Source organism: Aythya ferina, assembly GCF_964211825.1.
Source record: "Aythya ferina genome assembly, chromosome: 9".
Lineage (NCBI taxonomy): Eukaryota > Metazoa > Chordata > Aves > Anseriformes > Anatidae > Aythya > Aythya ferina.
In genome coordinates this window covers 9193590-9210845 of record NC_140305.1, presented here as the reverse complement: position 1 = coordinate 9210845, position 17256 = coordinate 9193590, and the positions used below count along the sequence as shown (strand labels likewise).

General features: G+C 42.1%; 1 protein-coding gene across 1 annotated transcript in view; it reads left to right on the top strand.

The window, feature by feature from the left end:
* Positions 1 to 2173: 2173 nt before the first annotated feature.
* Positions 2174 to 17256, top strand: part of CLSTN2 (calsyntenin 2) — a 364533-nt gene continuing 349450 nt past the window's right edge. The window contains exon 1 of the mRNA XM_084528721.1: positions 2174 to 2393. Within this exon, the coding sequence (XP_084384847.1) occupies positions 2189 to 2393 (205 nt within the window). The 5' untranslated portion in view covers positions 2174 to 2188. The remainder of the gene's footprint in view (positions 2394 to 17256) is intronic.

The following is a 17256-nucleotide window of genomic DNA, read 5'->3' as shown; positions in this document are numbered from 1 at the left end:
CAAATATAGATCGTGTCACAAATTCATATAAGCAAGAATTGAAAGGCACACTCCTTCAAGTGCACAATGATTAGACAGAAAGAGCAGAATGAACAGAGGATTTCCTACTTGACCTTTTGCTTTTTAAAGCCCTGGTAAAGGCAGTAGGAGTTAATGGACAGACCTGGTTGCAGAGCAGCATAAAGTGCAAGCCTTAATGGCAATGGTTTACTTCAAGCTTTTGTATAGTGCTATACCATCATCATTTCTAATTATTTCTATCCATCTGCCTCCATCACTGGTATATGACACCACAAGATGACCGTGCAGCACCCAGGCTGTCACTGCAATAAGGAAGTGCAAGGTAAAGAGAACAACGTCAGTTGGGTACCAGATCTGAAATAGTTTTTGACTCTGATGCCAATACAATGATATCTATGGGTGAAACCTCCTCATCTTTTGTCTTCAGTTCCCTGCCTGAGGAATGGGGCAGCACTTGTCCCTTCTCATTACAGTTATCTGTCTCGCTTATTTGGACTCTAAGTTGCCTGACAAAAGAAATGTCATCTTGTACAGCATCTACTTTGCAAAGCTGCTGTCCCGGTATCACCACCAAATCAATTATAATAAAGACTAATAGACCAATATTTAAAGAGGATTATTAACCAATTTAACTTCCTCTAAGTCTTGCTGTTTCTTTGTTTCTGTGTTTAGACTTACAGTGATGTGTTAATCCATAGGTCATATGTCTAACTTTTCAGCCAGTGGGATGTTGTATTACAGACTTCTGGTGCTGCTTGCAACGTATATATTTATTGAGTTAACAAACCAAAATCCTAAAGATTTTAAAGTTCCATCTATGGCTTTGCAATTTTTGTCAGTCTGCTATAAATGCGGACAATTGTGGCCAGGTCCACATGGATTTACCCTCTGATTTCCACTCTTGTTGGTAGCTAAACCTGCCAGCACTGCATTTAACAATTCCCTCCAGGTGTGTGAGCTCAGCACCACGGGGCAGGCCTGGCAGCAGCGCATTGCCACATGCCCACCGGGAAGCAGGATCCAGCCTTGCACCACGGCCCGAAGGCACTACTGAGCTGTTTGCAGGAGCCCCCGGCTGTTATCTGACACAGGTAATGCAGTGGGGATGGAGGGGCCACCTCTTTACTGATAGGCGTGACTTGTAACAAACACATTCCTCTTGGAAAAAAAAACACTCTTTGAAAAAGACAAGAAACAAGTGAATGCAAGCAAAAATTGTTCCCTGCATAGCTGGCTCGTATGCCAAATTATTTCACTGCTGACTTTCCCTCATTTTTCTCTGTGCCTGTTCTGTTCCACCTTACAAGAGATTTACAAGAGAGCTGTTTCCATAACTAATTAGGGAGCAAGCAAAACGGGCATTAGAAGTTTATCGTGACCGGTGTAACTTGGAGAGTCTTTGTCTGGGTGAAGTGGAGCAGAAAACGTGCATTCCCAGGGTGGGAACGGGGCCGGAGAGGGCCTGGGATCCTGCAGCCGTGCCCCAAAGCCCTGCTGCTCACCGTGCGGGTGGGAGCTGGGGATCCAGCTCCAGCTCCGCAGCGTGCCCCGCACGTAGTGCGAGAGAGAGGGGCGATGCGAGGGGTTAACGGCAAAGCCCCCAGCCCCTCTGCTCTTCGCAGTGAGCGCGGTGCCTTCTGTGCAAGCGCTGCCCGGGCACGGCTCGGCTGGCCCCGTGCAGGAGGGCTCCCAGCACCGGCGCCCAGCGCCCGCTCGGTGCCGCTCCGCTCCCCGGCCAACCCCTCCTCGGGGCAGCCCCGCAGCGCGGCGCTGCCTCCCCAGTCCTAAACCCGAGCCCGGGGCCCTGCGCTTCCACCTCCTCCCCCCCGGCTGCCCCCGCTGCGGCTCCGTGCCCAGGTTCTGCCCCTTCCCTTCCCTTCCCTTCCCTTCCCTTCCCTTCCCTTCCCTTCCCTTCCCTTCCCTTCCCTTCCCTTCCCTTCCCTTCCCTTCCCTTCCCTTCCCTTCCCTTCCCTTCCCTTCCCTTCCCTTCCCTTCCCTTCCCATCCTCGGGGCCCGGCGGGCGGCGGCGCTGCCCCCTGGGCGGCCGAGCCCGGAGCCCCCCCTCGCCCCCCGCTCATGAATATTCACCGCTCCCCTCCCCGTGACGTCGCCGCGGTCCCGGGGCGGGGGCCGGAGCCGCCCCGGTACCGGCCGTGAGTGAGGGCGGATGAGGGAGCGGCGGCGGCAGCCCCGGCCCCAGCCCCAGCCGGGAGGCGCCGCGCAGGGCGGGCAGGACGCGGGCAGGGCCGGCGCCGCGGCGGGGATGCGGCGGCGCTGCTGGGGACCGGCGGCGCTGCTGCCGCTGCCGCCGCTGCTGCTGCTGCTGCTGCTGCTGCTGCTGCCGGGGCTGTGCAGCCCGCTCGCCGCCAAAGGCAGGTAGCGGGGCGGGGGTGTGTGTGTGTGGGGGGCAGCTCCTCGCCTGCAACTTTCCCTGGGGGGCACGGCACGGGACGGGACGGGACAGGGGAGCGGAGGTGCCGCCGGAGCCGAGCATCCCCGAGCATCCAGCCCAAGCCGTGCCTGGGGAAGCGCTGCCCCCGGCAGCCCGCAGCCCCCTCGGTGTCCTCCTGTGGCCCCGCGGCTCCGGGCCGAGCCCCGAGGCGGAGTTGGAGAGCTCCGCTCCTGCTGCCCAGCCCCGGCACCCCGTCCCCTCCTGCTGCCGTCCGCGAGTTGTCGGCTCCTTCTCCTCCTCGCGTGTATCGGGAAAACTTCGTACCCGGTGCCGTCGTGTGGCTTTTTTTTATTTTTTCTTTTCGGTTTTTTTTTTTTTTTTTTTTTTTTTTTTTCCCCTTTTGCCTTGTTTGCCCTCTTACAACCACCGCGCACACCCCAGCTCGGAGAGCCGCCTGCCCCTGCCCCTGCCTTGCTGCCGAGCGCGGAGCTGCTGGGGGGCAGCGCCCCGGCCCTCACCGCCCCCCACGGACCGTGCCCGCAGCTCGGGGAGGCGTCTGCCGAAGTTGCAGGTAGTCCGGCAGGCACATCCGAGTTGGGTTGGTTGCTCTTTGCGGTTTGTTTGTTTGTGTTTTGGCTTGGGTTTTACCTTGTGTTTGGCCACTGGAGGGCTGCAAAGAGCAATTCCGATAGCAATTCCGAAATCGGTCTTTAGAAACCGACATTTGAAGGGTATTGGTATTTAAGCGTTTTAAGTTTTCCCTTATTATTTTACATCCGTTTCCCCTTTAATTTCTTGTGTTTGTTTGTAGTCAAGGATCCTCAGCCTGTACTGCAGGGTTAATAGACGAATTGACACATCTTAGCGCTTAGCGCGGTCGATGTCTGATACGTTTGCACCTGTGGACTCCTTCTCCCACCTTGTCAGTACTGTATAGGAAAAAGAGTTCGCATCGATGAGGTGATGCTGCCTTCTGCTTGCTCTGTGTTATTTTGCTGTAGGAGGAAAATGTTAATTCCCTAGGCATTTTGTGGGTATTTCACGCGGCTGAATAACTTGGTGCTGTAACTGCAGCTGACTTGTAGCTTGGAGGCATTGCGTTCTGGTCGGTGGTGGGGTGCGGTGCGCGCAGTGGTGCCTCCAGCATCCTGCTGCAGGGGGTGGATGGATGATCCCAGGTAATGACTGCAAGTCTTCTCCCATCTCCCTGTCACTGTTACTGCTTGATTTTAAAACAAACCCAAACCCAACAGGCGTCCCTGCTGCCCCCCTTAATTCCTCCCCTGCTGTTTTTGAGGCTGGAGAGCAAGATCATGGGGACCTGGAGAAGGGTTCTCACCATTCACCACTCTTGCTCAATGAAAAATAATAATTTATTTCACACACAAAAATAATCTAGACTGTGTATTTAAATATATATATATATATATATTCCCCATTAGGAGGAAAAAACAAGACTGAAATTTTGTGTGGAAATATAAGAGAGTGCCAGAATGGTTAGTAGGCACTCAGTTAGGGATCTTAACCTGTGTATTAAATATTCATATGCAATTTGTAGCACTGTTAGCTTTCTGGCAGGTTGTTGACCCTGGGATCTGTACCATAAGTTCAATAAAATCACTGTTTTAGGCAGGAAAAAATGATTTCTTTAAAATATTTTCAGATAGCTTTGTTTGGTAATACAGAGACACACTTCCTGGATTATTGGAATTGCATTAATGCTGTCTGGGGATTGTGGACAGACTCTCATATGTAAAACAGAATCTGCTGAAAGGCAGGACTTCATTATTTTTTACAGCACTTTCAGAATTCATAGGTTGCAGGCAAGGAGAGCTACTACCTGCTGCATTTCCCTTCCTCTTTCTGTCTCTCTGCAGGTCTGTGCATAAGGCCGATCTCTTAAATGACTTACTGCCTCATCCTAGTGTTTACCTATTACCTAGTACCTTATTAAACTGCTCAGTGAAGTCCTGAAAAGGCTGACATATCCACACTTGTAAGACCCAATTAGTTGGCCTTTCAAATCTGACTTTATTTGAACTTCATCATTAACATAAACATCATTTTAATCTTGATTTTTAAGTACAGCAGAAAGTATCTCAATGATCAGAGTAACTAAGAATATTTGATACCAATTAAATTAATTACATGGGCAAAACTTGAAGCCTTAGTCATTCAGGACATTTCCAAATCAATGGAATATTCAGTCCCACTTGGCAAATCTATTATGTGAATACAGCTGATATGACTATCAGCAGTAGAAAAACAACTAACCCAGGGAGACAGAGACAGCTTATTCTGCTTAAAAGAAAGCTTAAAGCCTTGAGGGGAAGAAATTAAGAGAAAATCTTTGAAAGCATGCTAGACAGATCCTAATGTCTGAATTTTTCTTCTTAATACCATGGGTACTGGCAAATCTTTTTTTTTCTTTTTTTCTTTCTTTTTTTTTTTTTTTTTCCCACAGTAAATAATAATGAAATACTTTATCAGCTCAAAGGAAAGAGATACAAAAAGTAAGATCTTCCTTTTCATCGTCATCCAAAACACTGAAGTAATAATGTTTGGCACACTGTTTAGGCCAGAGGATGGGAGATGAAGAAACCTTGCTTTCTGTAGCTCACCAAGAAACCCTGCCACAGATGTATATGATTTCACATTTCCATTTTCAAATCAATAAATGGAGATAGGAATATATATTTTTTTTTTTTTTGAAGTGTTTTGATTGAAAAAGTACTCATGAAAACTGACTCTTTTGTCTCCTAGGATAAAAGATTCATCTGATTGAAGCCTGGGTGTCAAGATAATGAAATGATTCAGAGGTCTCAAAAGACAAAGATTGGAGTATTTGATAACTGCTTTAGTAGTTAGGTATTTCAGCATAGATGACTGACAACTATATTTAAGTTGTCATTATCAAGATAAAGAGTGTTTGTCAGCCATAATCATATTGTTACCATTTTTAATTGCATTATTTGGAAGACTAACAAAGCTGAGAACCTAGAAGCTTCAGAGTTTTCAAAGCATATTTCAATTGTAAACAAAGTATGTGTCACTTCAGAAATCCCTGAGAAAGTATGTCCTTTGTCAGCAAACATTAAATGGCCTCAGAGCAGCGTGGAGTCATGGTTTTGTCACTTGGCTTTTCTTGAAGTGACAGCCCTCAGAGTTCAAAGGCAGTGTCTGTACCTGGACAGCCCCTGTCGTGGCCAAATTGCACATTTGAATGTGGCCTCAGTTTTCTTTCTGTGCCTTTTATAGATTTGGAGGAGCTGATTAGAGGTTGTCAGAGGCATTGTCGTCCTGTTTTGATTGTTTACAGTTTAACTGGAGGAATGTATTGATGATGTGGTGTTCCTGGGCATCCATTAGGCAATGAAAAGGCAGAGCGCAAATTACTAGTTCTATGTAGTTATAGTTCTTTTTTTATTATTTTTTTATGAAACACGTTATTCTTAGGGCTCTGAAAATAAAAATTCATGAAGCTGTTATTTTATGTCTAGTAAAAAAGTGTAAAATTTCTCATATGCTTTTTTTAATGTAATTTCCTGTGTCAGATTGATGGGATGTTTGGGGAAAGTAATTTCAAAGGTCTTATTCCAGCTTCAAATACATTTCCTATCCTCCCTTCATATATATACTATTGGCCTTCTTTTGGTCCTTGTGTTGGCTTAGTTGCCTCAAAATGATTTACTTACTTCTTTGGTTTCCAAGAAGGCTGTATTAGAAGGCAGAAAATAGCTCGCCTGGCTCCTATAGAGTGTCTGAGTGGTGTATCTAGCACCTCATTTAGTACAGAGAGCTTCCCTACTGTGAAATAAGTAATGGGAAAATGAAAGATAAAATGCATTGTTTCTATAGCAAGCTAATTGCTAGTGTCAAGTGTAGTTCTGTTGTCTGTAACCTTTTTTAGCAAGAATGGCAAATAATTGAGTCCTAACTTTCATAACATGATTGATGTTACTTACTGTTGCAATAGTGTAATTTTAAAAGACAAATGGTAAAACTGAATAGCAGTGAGATTTGGCCTGACTCAAATTTATGGTTTGTTTGTCTGTGGAGAGCACTGTAAACGAAGTGGAGCTGTTCTCCGAGACTCTACTTCAGCATGTTGCTCATAAAGAGCAGTCTGAAAATAGCAGCTGCTGTGTTCGTTGGGTAGGGGATACATACCAAGTGATCTTACCTCTGGCTTTTCCAGTGATCATGCTCAAATGGCATCTTCTCAGTCTCTGAAATGTCTTAGCTTGTTTGAATTATCTAAAAAATAAGTAAAATATTCAAACACAACCAGAAGCCACCATCAGTTTTAACAGGATACTTTAGAGGATGGTAACAGAGTTAGAAGATATGCTCCTTATTCAAGATTTAGCCCTAGAAATATTTAGTTTGGGTATAGCTGTTTGAGTAGAATCTGAACCAGCGGAGGAGATTTCAACAGAAAACTGCAAGGCTAAGTCTAGAAAAAGTGACCTGACATGCTGAAGGAATTCTGTTTAGCTGAATGAAAAAGAATCGAGGAATGTGCAGACAGGCTCCAGGTATGTAAAATGCTGCTTTAAATAAGAGGAAATCATGTTCTCTGTGCTTGTTGTGTGTAGGACAAAAAAGTAAAGAGAACAAGACAGACTTAGGTTAGACTTTAGGGAAAACTGGTGGGATATTACAGAGCCTTTAGCTGGAGAGCTTTAAGAACCATTTGGAACAATATTAGCAGTTATAGTTGATCAAACCTCTTTGTTGGGAGGAAAATGGATGCAATGACCTCCATGCTCCACATAAGTTTGACTACCCATAAAACCCTCCAATGAGTTTGGGTACTGGAGATTGCAGAATCACAGAATTTCTAGGTTGGAAGAGACCTCAAGATCATCGAGTCCAACCTCTAACCTAACGCTAGCAGTCCCCACTAAACCATTTCCCTAAGCTCTACATCTAAACGTCTTTTAAAGACCTCCAGGGATGGTGACTCCACCACTTCCCTGGGCAGCCTGTTCCAATGCCTCACAACCCTTTCAGTAAAGAAGTTCTTCCTAACATCTAACCTAAAACTCCCCTGGTGAGATGGAGGCAATGCAGCCACCTAACAAAACATTTCACCACCTGAAGTGCTCCAGGCACCTCGCGCTACTCCTCGGTCTCTCTAGAGATCTGCAGGCTGGCAGCCCGCTGGCAGCCCTCCTTGAGTGGCAGCTGCTGCAGCCAACCCCCTTGGGGATATTTGCACCCTCATTTGAGTGTTCTTCTAGATAAGCCTCGCCTGGCTTCAGGGGGCATAGTTTTCAACAAGTGTGCAGAGTTGCATCTCCTCTTCTGCCTTTTCTTGAGTAGTCCAATGAATCACAACTAACAACACGTGCTTGAATCGATTACAGAGGGTGTTCATATCTTTGATGCCAAACAAGCAAGCAACTTCATTCAGCTAATCTCCAAACCCTTCAATATGGTAGAAACTGGTTGATGTTTCTGGAGAGGTGGCAGCTGCTAAATATTCAGATGGATTCACCAAATGATTGTATAGCTTCATGAAAGACAGAAAGATATCTAAGGTGTGTGAAATACAAAAGGCACAACCAGTTGCTGAAGCAGTCTTATGCAGCCTACTGCTGGAGGCCATGGGACTGTTCAGGAGCAGTACTGTGTGGCTTTTCTCTTTCATAGGCACTTGCTGTTGACCATTGTCAAAGACAGGGAGCTAGCTTCACCTCTTCCACGTTCTCCTATAGCCTTGCTGTTCCTGTGGTCTTTGACAAAAAGCCTGGTGAACGGGTAGTGATGACTTAGAAAAATAGTGTATTTGCTAGGTCTGTTCAACTTCAGCAAATGGGCAAACCCTGTTAGAGTTTGAAGAATGTGAGTCAGAGTAGTAAGGGTAGAAAGAGAAGACACTTTGAAAAGAACTAGAGGTGGGAAGAGGAAACCTAATGTCAAACTTGAGAAAGCCGTTTGTTATATCAAAAGGAATATATTCTGACTAATTTGTGGTTTGATCTCCTTACTCTTTTATATAAGAGCTTAAGTATGTTATGATTATTTTTGAAATAGGAAAGTTGTCATGATTCAGAAAGGGTGCTTGTAAAAATATAACAGAAGGAATTTTGCAAGAGACACTTGTGTCCTGATTTGAAGAGTTGCTAAATCTGTCACTGTATTTAGAGGCTGGGTTACTTGTCTGTCACTTCACTTTCCACAGCAGCATACACAGCCCTGTACTCCATGTTACTTTTTGCAGAATGGTAAAAACAGGATGTCTGGTGTATGATTTACATAGTACTCAGAAAACACACATGTACGCGAAAGCATGTATATCCTCTGTATTTGTTTTAAGCAGAGCTAATGTTGCACACATGTACGTCCTCTTACACACTCAACCATTGGGGTATCAGAAATGATACAAACCTGAAAGAAAAGTTGATCACTTACTTTGCACTCCATGTGTCTTGTGGGCTTGCAGTGCAGGGTCAGAGTGAGCCAAAACTGGTGAATAGGATGCTTGAACACAGTTACTTCTTCAGTAACCCCTGTTGTTGAAAGTAAGCAACAGTGAGCCTTTGTTTCCATGTTTACATCTTCGTGAACTCTGTTCATGTAGTCTGGCTTCTTAGTGACTGTGGAACTGTAGAGAATGAAAACTTCCGTGTTGTTATTAGTTTTATATTAATCATGGTATTGAAGTATGGTAACAGCTATACCCAGTTGGAGGGAATTCTGCACGTTCACTGTGGGGCTTCCAGCTGATGACTACAAGATGCCTGTGATGCTTGAGTGTTTTGCTTTCTTCCACGAACTGTGCATTTGCTGGATAGACTAGATTAATGAGGGGAATAGAAACATGTAAAAGATTTAAGTATAGATTTCTAGAGTGTATTGTAGGGTAGTTCACTCTAAATAACTTTCTATTTTGTGGCCGTATGTATTCCAGTAAAAATGAATACAGTGGCTGCTCACAGCTGTTGAGTTATTAAGAGTGAATTGTTACAATATTAGTTGTTATAAGATGGCATCAAAACTACAAGCAACTTCTTGATTTAAAAAAAAAAAAAAGCACAAATGCTCTCATTAGAGAAATGTAGATAAATGTATATAAATATATTGGGCAATTTGGCATTTGTAATTCTCATTAACTGGCATCTTAAAAAAAAAAAAAAGTTCAATGTTAAAAACATATTGAACCGAAATGGGTTTTGTTCCCCACTGTGGGGGGGAATGTGGGAGATGCATGATTCTTCCAGCTGTCTTTTAAGAACTCTGTGGCTTGTGTACCTGTCTTTTAGTTCTATTTGATGAAAAAATACCCCTGCTTTTGGCTTTTTGGTGTAGCCAGACCCAGTACATAAGGTTTATATAGGATGTTCCAGCTTGGCAGCAATGAAATGTACTGTAAAATTATTTTTTTGTGTGTGTGTGTGTATGGTACTGAATATCCTCAAGATCAATCATTCATCTTGAGTGCAAGTCGAGCAATGTGCCATTTAGGACTATTGGACTATGGAAGAGAATTTTGTCTATTATCTTAAGGCATTTTTTTGGAGTCAGATATGAGAAGCATGTGCTGCATTTCTATTCATTTTAATGTGACTTCTCTCTGGATTGATTATAAAGATGGCCCTGTGTGGAATAGCAGTCCTCACAGTTAATACTGCTATTTAGATGTTTGGTCTTCATAGGTGAAATCTTCAGCCTGGTTAAATCAATGCAAGATTTGGAATGTATCTCGATAGAATCAGAGTTTCATCCTTTGTGTGTTTTAGGGCAAATGTAAATGGTTCTTTCAAAGCTTTTAATGTTCTTCCACTAATAGCTGCCTTCATCCTAAGGGGGGAATATTTGATTTAATCTTTCACCTTATGGCTTCTTACAGTATACTTTTGTTCGTTGAATCAATATAACAATTCTTGTGTGTGTATTTAATTCTTTTCAAAGTGCTTTTCATACAACTTAAAACTATTAAGTGAAGTGTTGACCAAGATGGGCTATTCAACAGATCTAAGTATGGTAGTTCTTCACTATATTGACTTTCAAAACACTTGTAAAAAAGACATCTTTTTTTTTATTTTTATTTTTTTATCTCCTTGACTGCCTCCCATTCTGTGCCTCTGATTCCGTTCATCCCTAGTTAAATATTGTGATAAGCAATGCTGTAGTGTCACAAGTTCTTAACTGTACTCATTTTGTCAAATAGATTTTTTGCTGTATCTAATCAGACTAATCATTTGAAGTTGGGTATCCCAAATACAGATGGCACTTGTCATTCTTACTAGTTATTAGAAAAGCAGACACTTTGTATACCCTACTGCTACTTTCCTGTATTTATTGTATGACGACTAAAATGAAGTGAATATTAAAACTATGGTGGTGTCTTCTAGCATTCATTCCCCCATCTGATGGATAGCAGACAAGAGTAAGTGAAGTGAGAGAGATTAGATTCTACTTAAAGATTGATCTCTTGCTTATTGCTTTTTGACTTTAGTAGATTCTTTACTCATTGAAATGTGAACACAAAAATACTATGTGTGTGTGTTTGTTTATGTAACTGCTGCCTATCAACTTTATCAACTTTTATGGCCATTATCAACTTTAAAGTATTTAATGATTCATGACATTTTTATAGACTTTAACGTGCATGTCGTCGTGTCGTCCCCCCCCCCCCCCCCCAAGCCCTGGCTTCTGAAATAGAGACTAAGAAACTGGTAGCTTTTAATTCTTAAAAGGTAAGCTCTGCTTGTCATATCTGAAGGAGAAGTGAAAAGGGAATGTAGATGTATCACAAAAGCTTACAAACCCAAATAAAGTAATGAATGTTTTCTTCACTTTTCTGATGATTTTTTTTTGTTTGTTTTTTGTTTGTTTTTTTTTCTCTTCTTCTTACACCTGGTTTTGTGAAATACAATAAAAATTTGAGTGTAGCTGGAGAACATCACTCTGTCTGGTCTATGCTGTGTTGCAAAATAGCAGTACTTATTTGGGTTGAATCTCTTAGTTATAAGTGGAACTTCCAAAATATGAGTTGGTGGAACAAATTTTAAGTCTGTGAGATCTCACTCATGGTTTTCTCTGTGATGGATATTGGCTTTTTCTACAGTCTGTTCTGGAGTTATTCATGGAAGTTACTAGCTGAGGTAAATATAGCACAATACATTGGTAATAATATTTGAGACAATTCTGAGGTAACTGCTTGGCAATAATATTTGAAGGGCTTTTTCCCCATTTCTTTTTGAAAGCTGCTTTTAAAATTTCTGATCCAGAGTTGAACAGATAGCATTTGCCATTGTTGTCAATCTTAGTAAATAAAAAAATAAATGATTTTTTAAGATCTTGGTTAACAGAACTTTAAATTCATGTTGAGAAATAAAACCGAGAGACATTTTAACTAATGTGATATATGCTGAGCTGCATATAAGTCTGCATTATGACAGCAGCCTACAAATCCACCTAAGGTGGATTCATACACTGTAGAGTAGGTGGCATAAATGGAAAAAGGCACTGGATACTGTGGTTTGCTTCCATCTCTTTCTTCCTCAAAAACAGTGTAAACAGTACAGATGCATAAAATGTAAAGACAAAGTACAATTACTATGCTTTGCTGAAGTTAAATGTGCAAGGTGAGACAATTAGTTCTTGTGACTAATTTGAAGGATAATAGTTCAAGGCTTGTTTTGGGAAGCTGTTTTTTTTTTTTTTTTTTTCCTTTTTCTTTTTTCCCCCTCTCTCCTCTGCAGTAATTATATAACTGTAGTCTTTGTAGGATCTGCAGACTACTTTCAAAGACTGACAAAAAAAAGCCTGTTTTCAGCAGGCTTATATTACCATTCAGCTGTCCATCTCTAAATTTGTAGAGACTAACAATTCAAAAGTATTGGAGCCACTTCTGAAGATTAACAAAAATAACTGAAGGAATACTTCTGGTGGAAACAGCATGGCCTCAAAAAGTGTCAATTTGTTCATTGATTATTTTACTTTTTAATAGTAGAACATATTTTGCTCAGTATGAATCTCTTCTTTTAGAACTTGAATTTTCTCTGTGTAAGTCTGAATATAAAATATTTCAAGATGCTACATGTCGGTCTTAGTAAATAAATAGTGATCACTTCAAGTTGCAAATTTAAATTATTCTCTGTTTCTCCCAAGTGTTTAAAAATTCTTGAGGGTTTCAATACTCAAAGCCTCCTAAATCCACTGGGTGGTGTTTGTGTTTTCACTAACAGATTGGGCAAGTGCACCTGCAGAATACAGAGATAACATTTCAGGCAGCCTAAGTCAGCAGTGCAGCTTTAAACAAGATAAGGCTGTGTACTGTTAAGGATATGAATGGATATGCATTTTTTTTTCTATTATTATTATTTATTATTTTTATGTATTTGTCAGAAGCTTCTGAAAACTTGCTCTGTGTAATTTGTCTTGGTTCTGGACTGAGCATTTGCCAAGACATCTGATCAGATGATCAGACACATACGGAGCTTTTAGGTGCATATGTATTCCTTTTCTTATGAAACTTGCTTCAAAAGATATCAAACCTCACTGTATTTTGAGCAGTTGAGCTAAAACAGTGGTGGCATGTTTCATTAGGCAATAGAAACAGAATCTGGGGCTGCTGCTGGTTGCATTTCTGCAGTTTGCAGATCCTGTGCTTAACACCCCATTTCATCCCTTGACTAGCTTTGTTTTCTGATCAGTTGGCCACATACCAGATGCATTAGGACACAGGTGGCATATGTGTGATCAACTTCTATAATGTTACAAATACCTCTTTCCGGCTCTTTTGTTTTTCAAAGGATACTTTCCCTCAAACACAGCTATGCTGCAGTACCAGTGTCTCATTGTGCACCTTTCCTTTCTGCACGGGAGCATCTTTTGGCATGCAAAGTGCCTGCTGGCTAAAGGAGCAAGGAGGAAAATGTGATGTCCACGTGTGTGCCTGTGGTCTGTGTTAGCGTCTGCAGAACACGTCACTGGCTTGTGGGGGAGTTAGGACACTTACAGTATGCACACAAGTGTTTAGTGAGGGAAGACTGATGTCATGAAGATAAACAATGGGCAGTACCAAGGATGAAAGATTAAATTGTGCAGTTTTCTGAGAAGCTGAGTTGATTGTGCAACTAAAAGTTGCCTTTACCTGGGAACTACTGTCTTGGAATGATCCTGAAAAGGGCAATTGCATCATGACTTCAGTGGAATATTTACTTATTTTCTAGCACCAAAATTAAGCTCCAGAAAATGAAAGCTTGCATCTTTAGTTTCCTAGTGCCAAAGGGCATATATTCCTTAGGATGTAGTGAAATTTACTAGGAGACAAATTCTAAAATGCAGCAATAGCTGCTTGAAGTTTTTTTTGAATGTGCGGTAAGAGCTAGACCCACACATAGTTGAACTTAACCTACTTTGGAAATATTTGAAACTGAACAATATAAAGGCTTCTGTATAGAGTAAGCCTGTGCATGAGGAACTCTTTCACAGTAGCTATTCCAAATACATCTTTGTTGACCTGTTATCATTTTGAAATACCTTCTATGAAGAGATTTCTATTGGAGAGGATTCTTGAAATTTTGAGTTCATCCTTGCAAAATGTTTCTTGGATATCTTTTTACAGATATGTCTGTCCTGGTTCTTTTAGGCTGACTCCACGTTAGAGACCTAACTAGTATTCCATGTAATTACGCTGATATAAATTATAATCATCGTGGAATACATTTTTGACCTTTTAACTTCTCTGCTGCAATGAGTGTAATGACCATGTTGAACAAGAGAGGAAAGGGTAGGCCAAATATTGTACAGGGGAGCCAAATCATCTGGGACCTGGAGAAAGCTGGCTATAATCTATGTAAAAGGAGCTGTTTGCTGTCTTTTCGTGTGTATAATGTACAGTCATCTATCTTGGCTATTGTTGCATGCCCAGGAGGAGAAATTTCATGACTGGAAGGGGGGGAAAGGAAATGCATGCTAGGAATATTTAGTGGAACAACTTCAGTGGGCTGCTAATTGTGAGTTGTTTTGTATTGTTGCTGTATGGCACTACCACTTGTGCAAGAAGTCCCTTATGTAGGGAGCAAGGTGACAGGAGCATGTAGGGCATTGTTTTCTACTTAGGAATGCTCTGAGGGTGGCTTCAGTCCTTCAGGTGGAAGGCACTACGTGTGCTTGCCATGGTGCACGTCTCAGAACAGCAGTTGGACCAACCTTGGGAGGATAATGAGTTCCCTTATAGTCCTCATAAACATCGATCGGTCAAATTCCCCAAGAGCTGCTGGGTCAGGTGTTTACACCAGTATTTTCTCGTAAAAGGTGTTTGATGGAGAGTGGGCATGGTCACTGAGCTGCAGGAAGGGAGCGGAGTTGTCTGCCTCTGTGTCTGAACAGGTTCTGTGAAGAACGTGACCCTGGAAACTTGCTGCTCTGTTCCCTGTTTATCTCAAGAGACTTTTGGATTGGGAGAGTTTCAATGCAATATGTATTTTGGATCAAGGCGGGGGGAGGTGGTGGAAATAGTGTTTGTTTTTCTCTTGGAAGTGGAAAGTATTATTCTCATGGTACTTAGGTGTTACATTAGTTCCCCCTGAAATCAGTGGATCTTTCTACTAACTAGAGGATCAGCCCCTGCGTGCAGAGATCTGTTAACGTGCAAGTTTGCATATATACATTCAGAATGCCAATACATGTAGAAGGAGAAATTGTGTTGTTAGCCACACTTCATAGCCTTTACAGAAAACAATGTTCCACATGCTGTGTGGCCTGAAATAGGAATATAGTAGGTGGTATGTCTAAAAACCCAGCAAACCATGTGGGATTATGATCCTTTGCATTTGCAGAAGTGGTGGAGAGGATTTACCAGTAATATTTGCCGTATGTCTAGGTGTGTGTATGAAGTGAAACCTCTGTAGGAGAAGTAAAACATCTGACTGCTTCTGGAGGTGAACGTCTTCAATTAACGCTGTGGACTTCAGCTGAACAGGAGAGAAATAAAGAATACTTTTAATGGGGTTAGTTTATAATAAGGTCTCATCAGCTCCTGACTGCAGTGTCTTAGGGTCAATTTAATGTTGCTTATGGATTGCTATGTACATTATGTTAAGCATGTAATTGCTTATGTTAACTTCCACATATCAGTGAAAATAGCATGGAAAGGTAAAATTTGGTGTTGTGCTTCTGCTTCTATTGAAATCGTGCCCTGAGTGCCTGTGCGAGTTACGAGCTGGCAGCCCGAGCAGCTGTTATTCTCTCCTTATAGAACAAGTGTGAAACAGCTAAGGACTCATGGCCCATCTTGTCTATTCCAGTGTTTGTAGCAGGAATTAGATTCAGGTTTCCCTGTTTTGGTGTTCAGCTTGTGCTTCAGAGTGTGCCAGTCAAATGGGGGAAGCATTCCTGCGTCTCATCAGATACCTCTGTACGACTGGCAGAATTTTCACTTGTTACTTGGTTCCTTCTCCTTTAGAGGAGGTGCGAACAGATACTTTGTCAAGTTTTCGTTAAGGGTGTTAACTTTGGAATGAGATAATACTGCTGAATAAGTGCTTTATTTACATAACAAACCGCTAGAATGCAGTATTGATTGCTATTCACGAGTACCAACATTCACTGAAAAGCAGGAAAGCTAATTAAAAAACATAATTGGCTGTATTCACCTTTCTCTAGTTAATGTTTCTCTTTGCAGTCAGACTGTGAAGGTGCGTTTTGTCTTCACTTTTCAAGAAGAACCTGCCTTGTGCACAGCCAAGGGAGCTTCAGGGCTTCTTTCTGTGCCCTGTTCCCACAGACAGTTAGGGTAGGTGCCTGAAGTCTCCTGGGGCTGGCTTATACCCTCCTTGTAAAGCAGGTCGGTGTGATGCAAGAGCTTTTGTGTATTTAATGCTTTCTTAAGATTAAAGAGAAATCTGAATTTTACAACTTCAGGGAAAAAAAAAGACTTTTAATTATTATCTTCATTGTAAATCTGCATATAAACCATGCATTTTGTTATAAGTTGCCCCCTTAGTTAATTTTCAGAGAGCATTGCATTAATAATAGAAAGGAATTTATTGAGTAAGCAACAGCAAGCAAAACAGCGCTGGGCGGCCGGGGAGTCTCGGCTCCACCAACGGCGCGCACCTCACCCCCGCCAGGGTCCCTTTTTATATCTTGGTAATTCTGGGATTACGCAGCACATCCTGGTATATTCTGCGACTGCGCGCACTGTTGCTAGGGGGTCGTCTCTGTCCCTCTGGTGGTCGTGAAGATGAAGGCCGTAGTCTTCCTCCGCGTTGTGGTTCAACTTCTTTTTTTTTATTTGGTCATGTTGGCCCAGCGTGAGACAGGAATGCAGGATGTTGATACACTAGTTTAGCAACTTATCAGGAGATGGTTACATGAACTTTGCAGCAGTGTCTTTGAACAAAAGAGGCAACTGAGATGCAGAAGGAGAGAAGGGGAGGGAGTTCTCTTTTTTGTTACATTAAGCAAAAGAATTTTCATAGTGTCTAGCCAAGTATTATACATCTTACTTCAGCAGGGAGCTTTTGCAACTCCTGCTCCTCAAACGGAACTCCTTGTTTTATAATACAAAAGACAATGAACAAACATTTATTGTGTATTACAATCCCTCCTTTTTCTTTTAGTTACTCATTTTGTTCATTGAAGCTCTGCAATGCCTGGCTATTAAGAACTAATGTTTCCTCGATTCCTTCGTTGGTACTTATTGGCTCGTATTTGGCATGTATGAGCATTAGATGTGCCGCTTCTAAACATCCCTTTACAATCGCAATCAATTTATTAAAAATACATGGTCCAAAAGTTAGTGCTATTATTAATAACAACAAAGGTCCTGCTATTGTTGATAATAAAGTAGTAAGCCAAGGTGAATAATTAAACCAAGA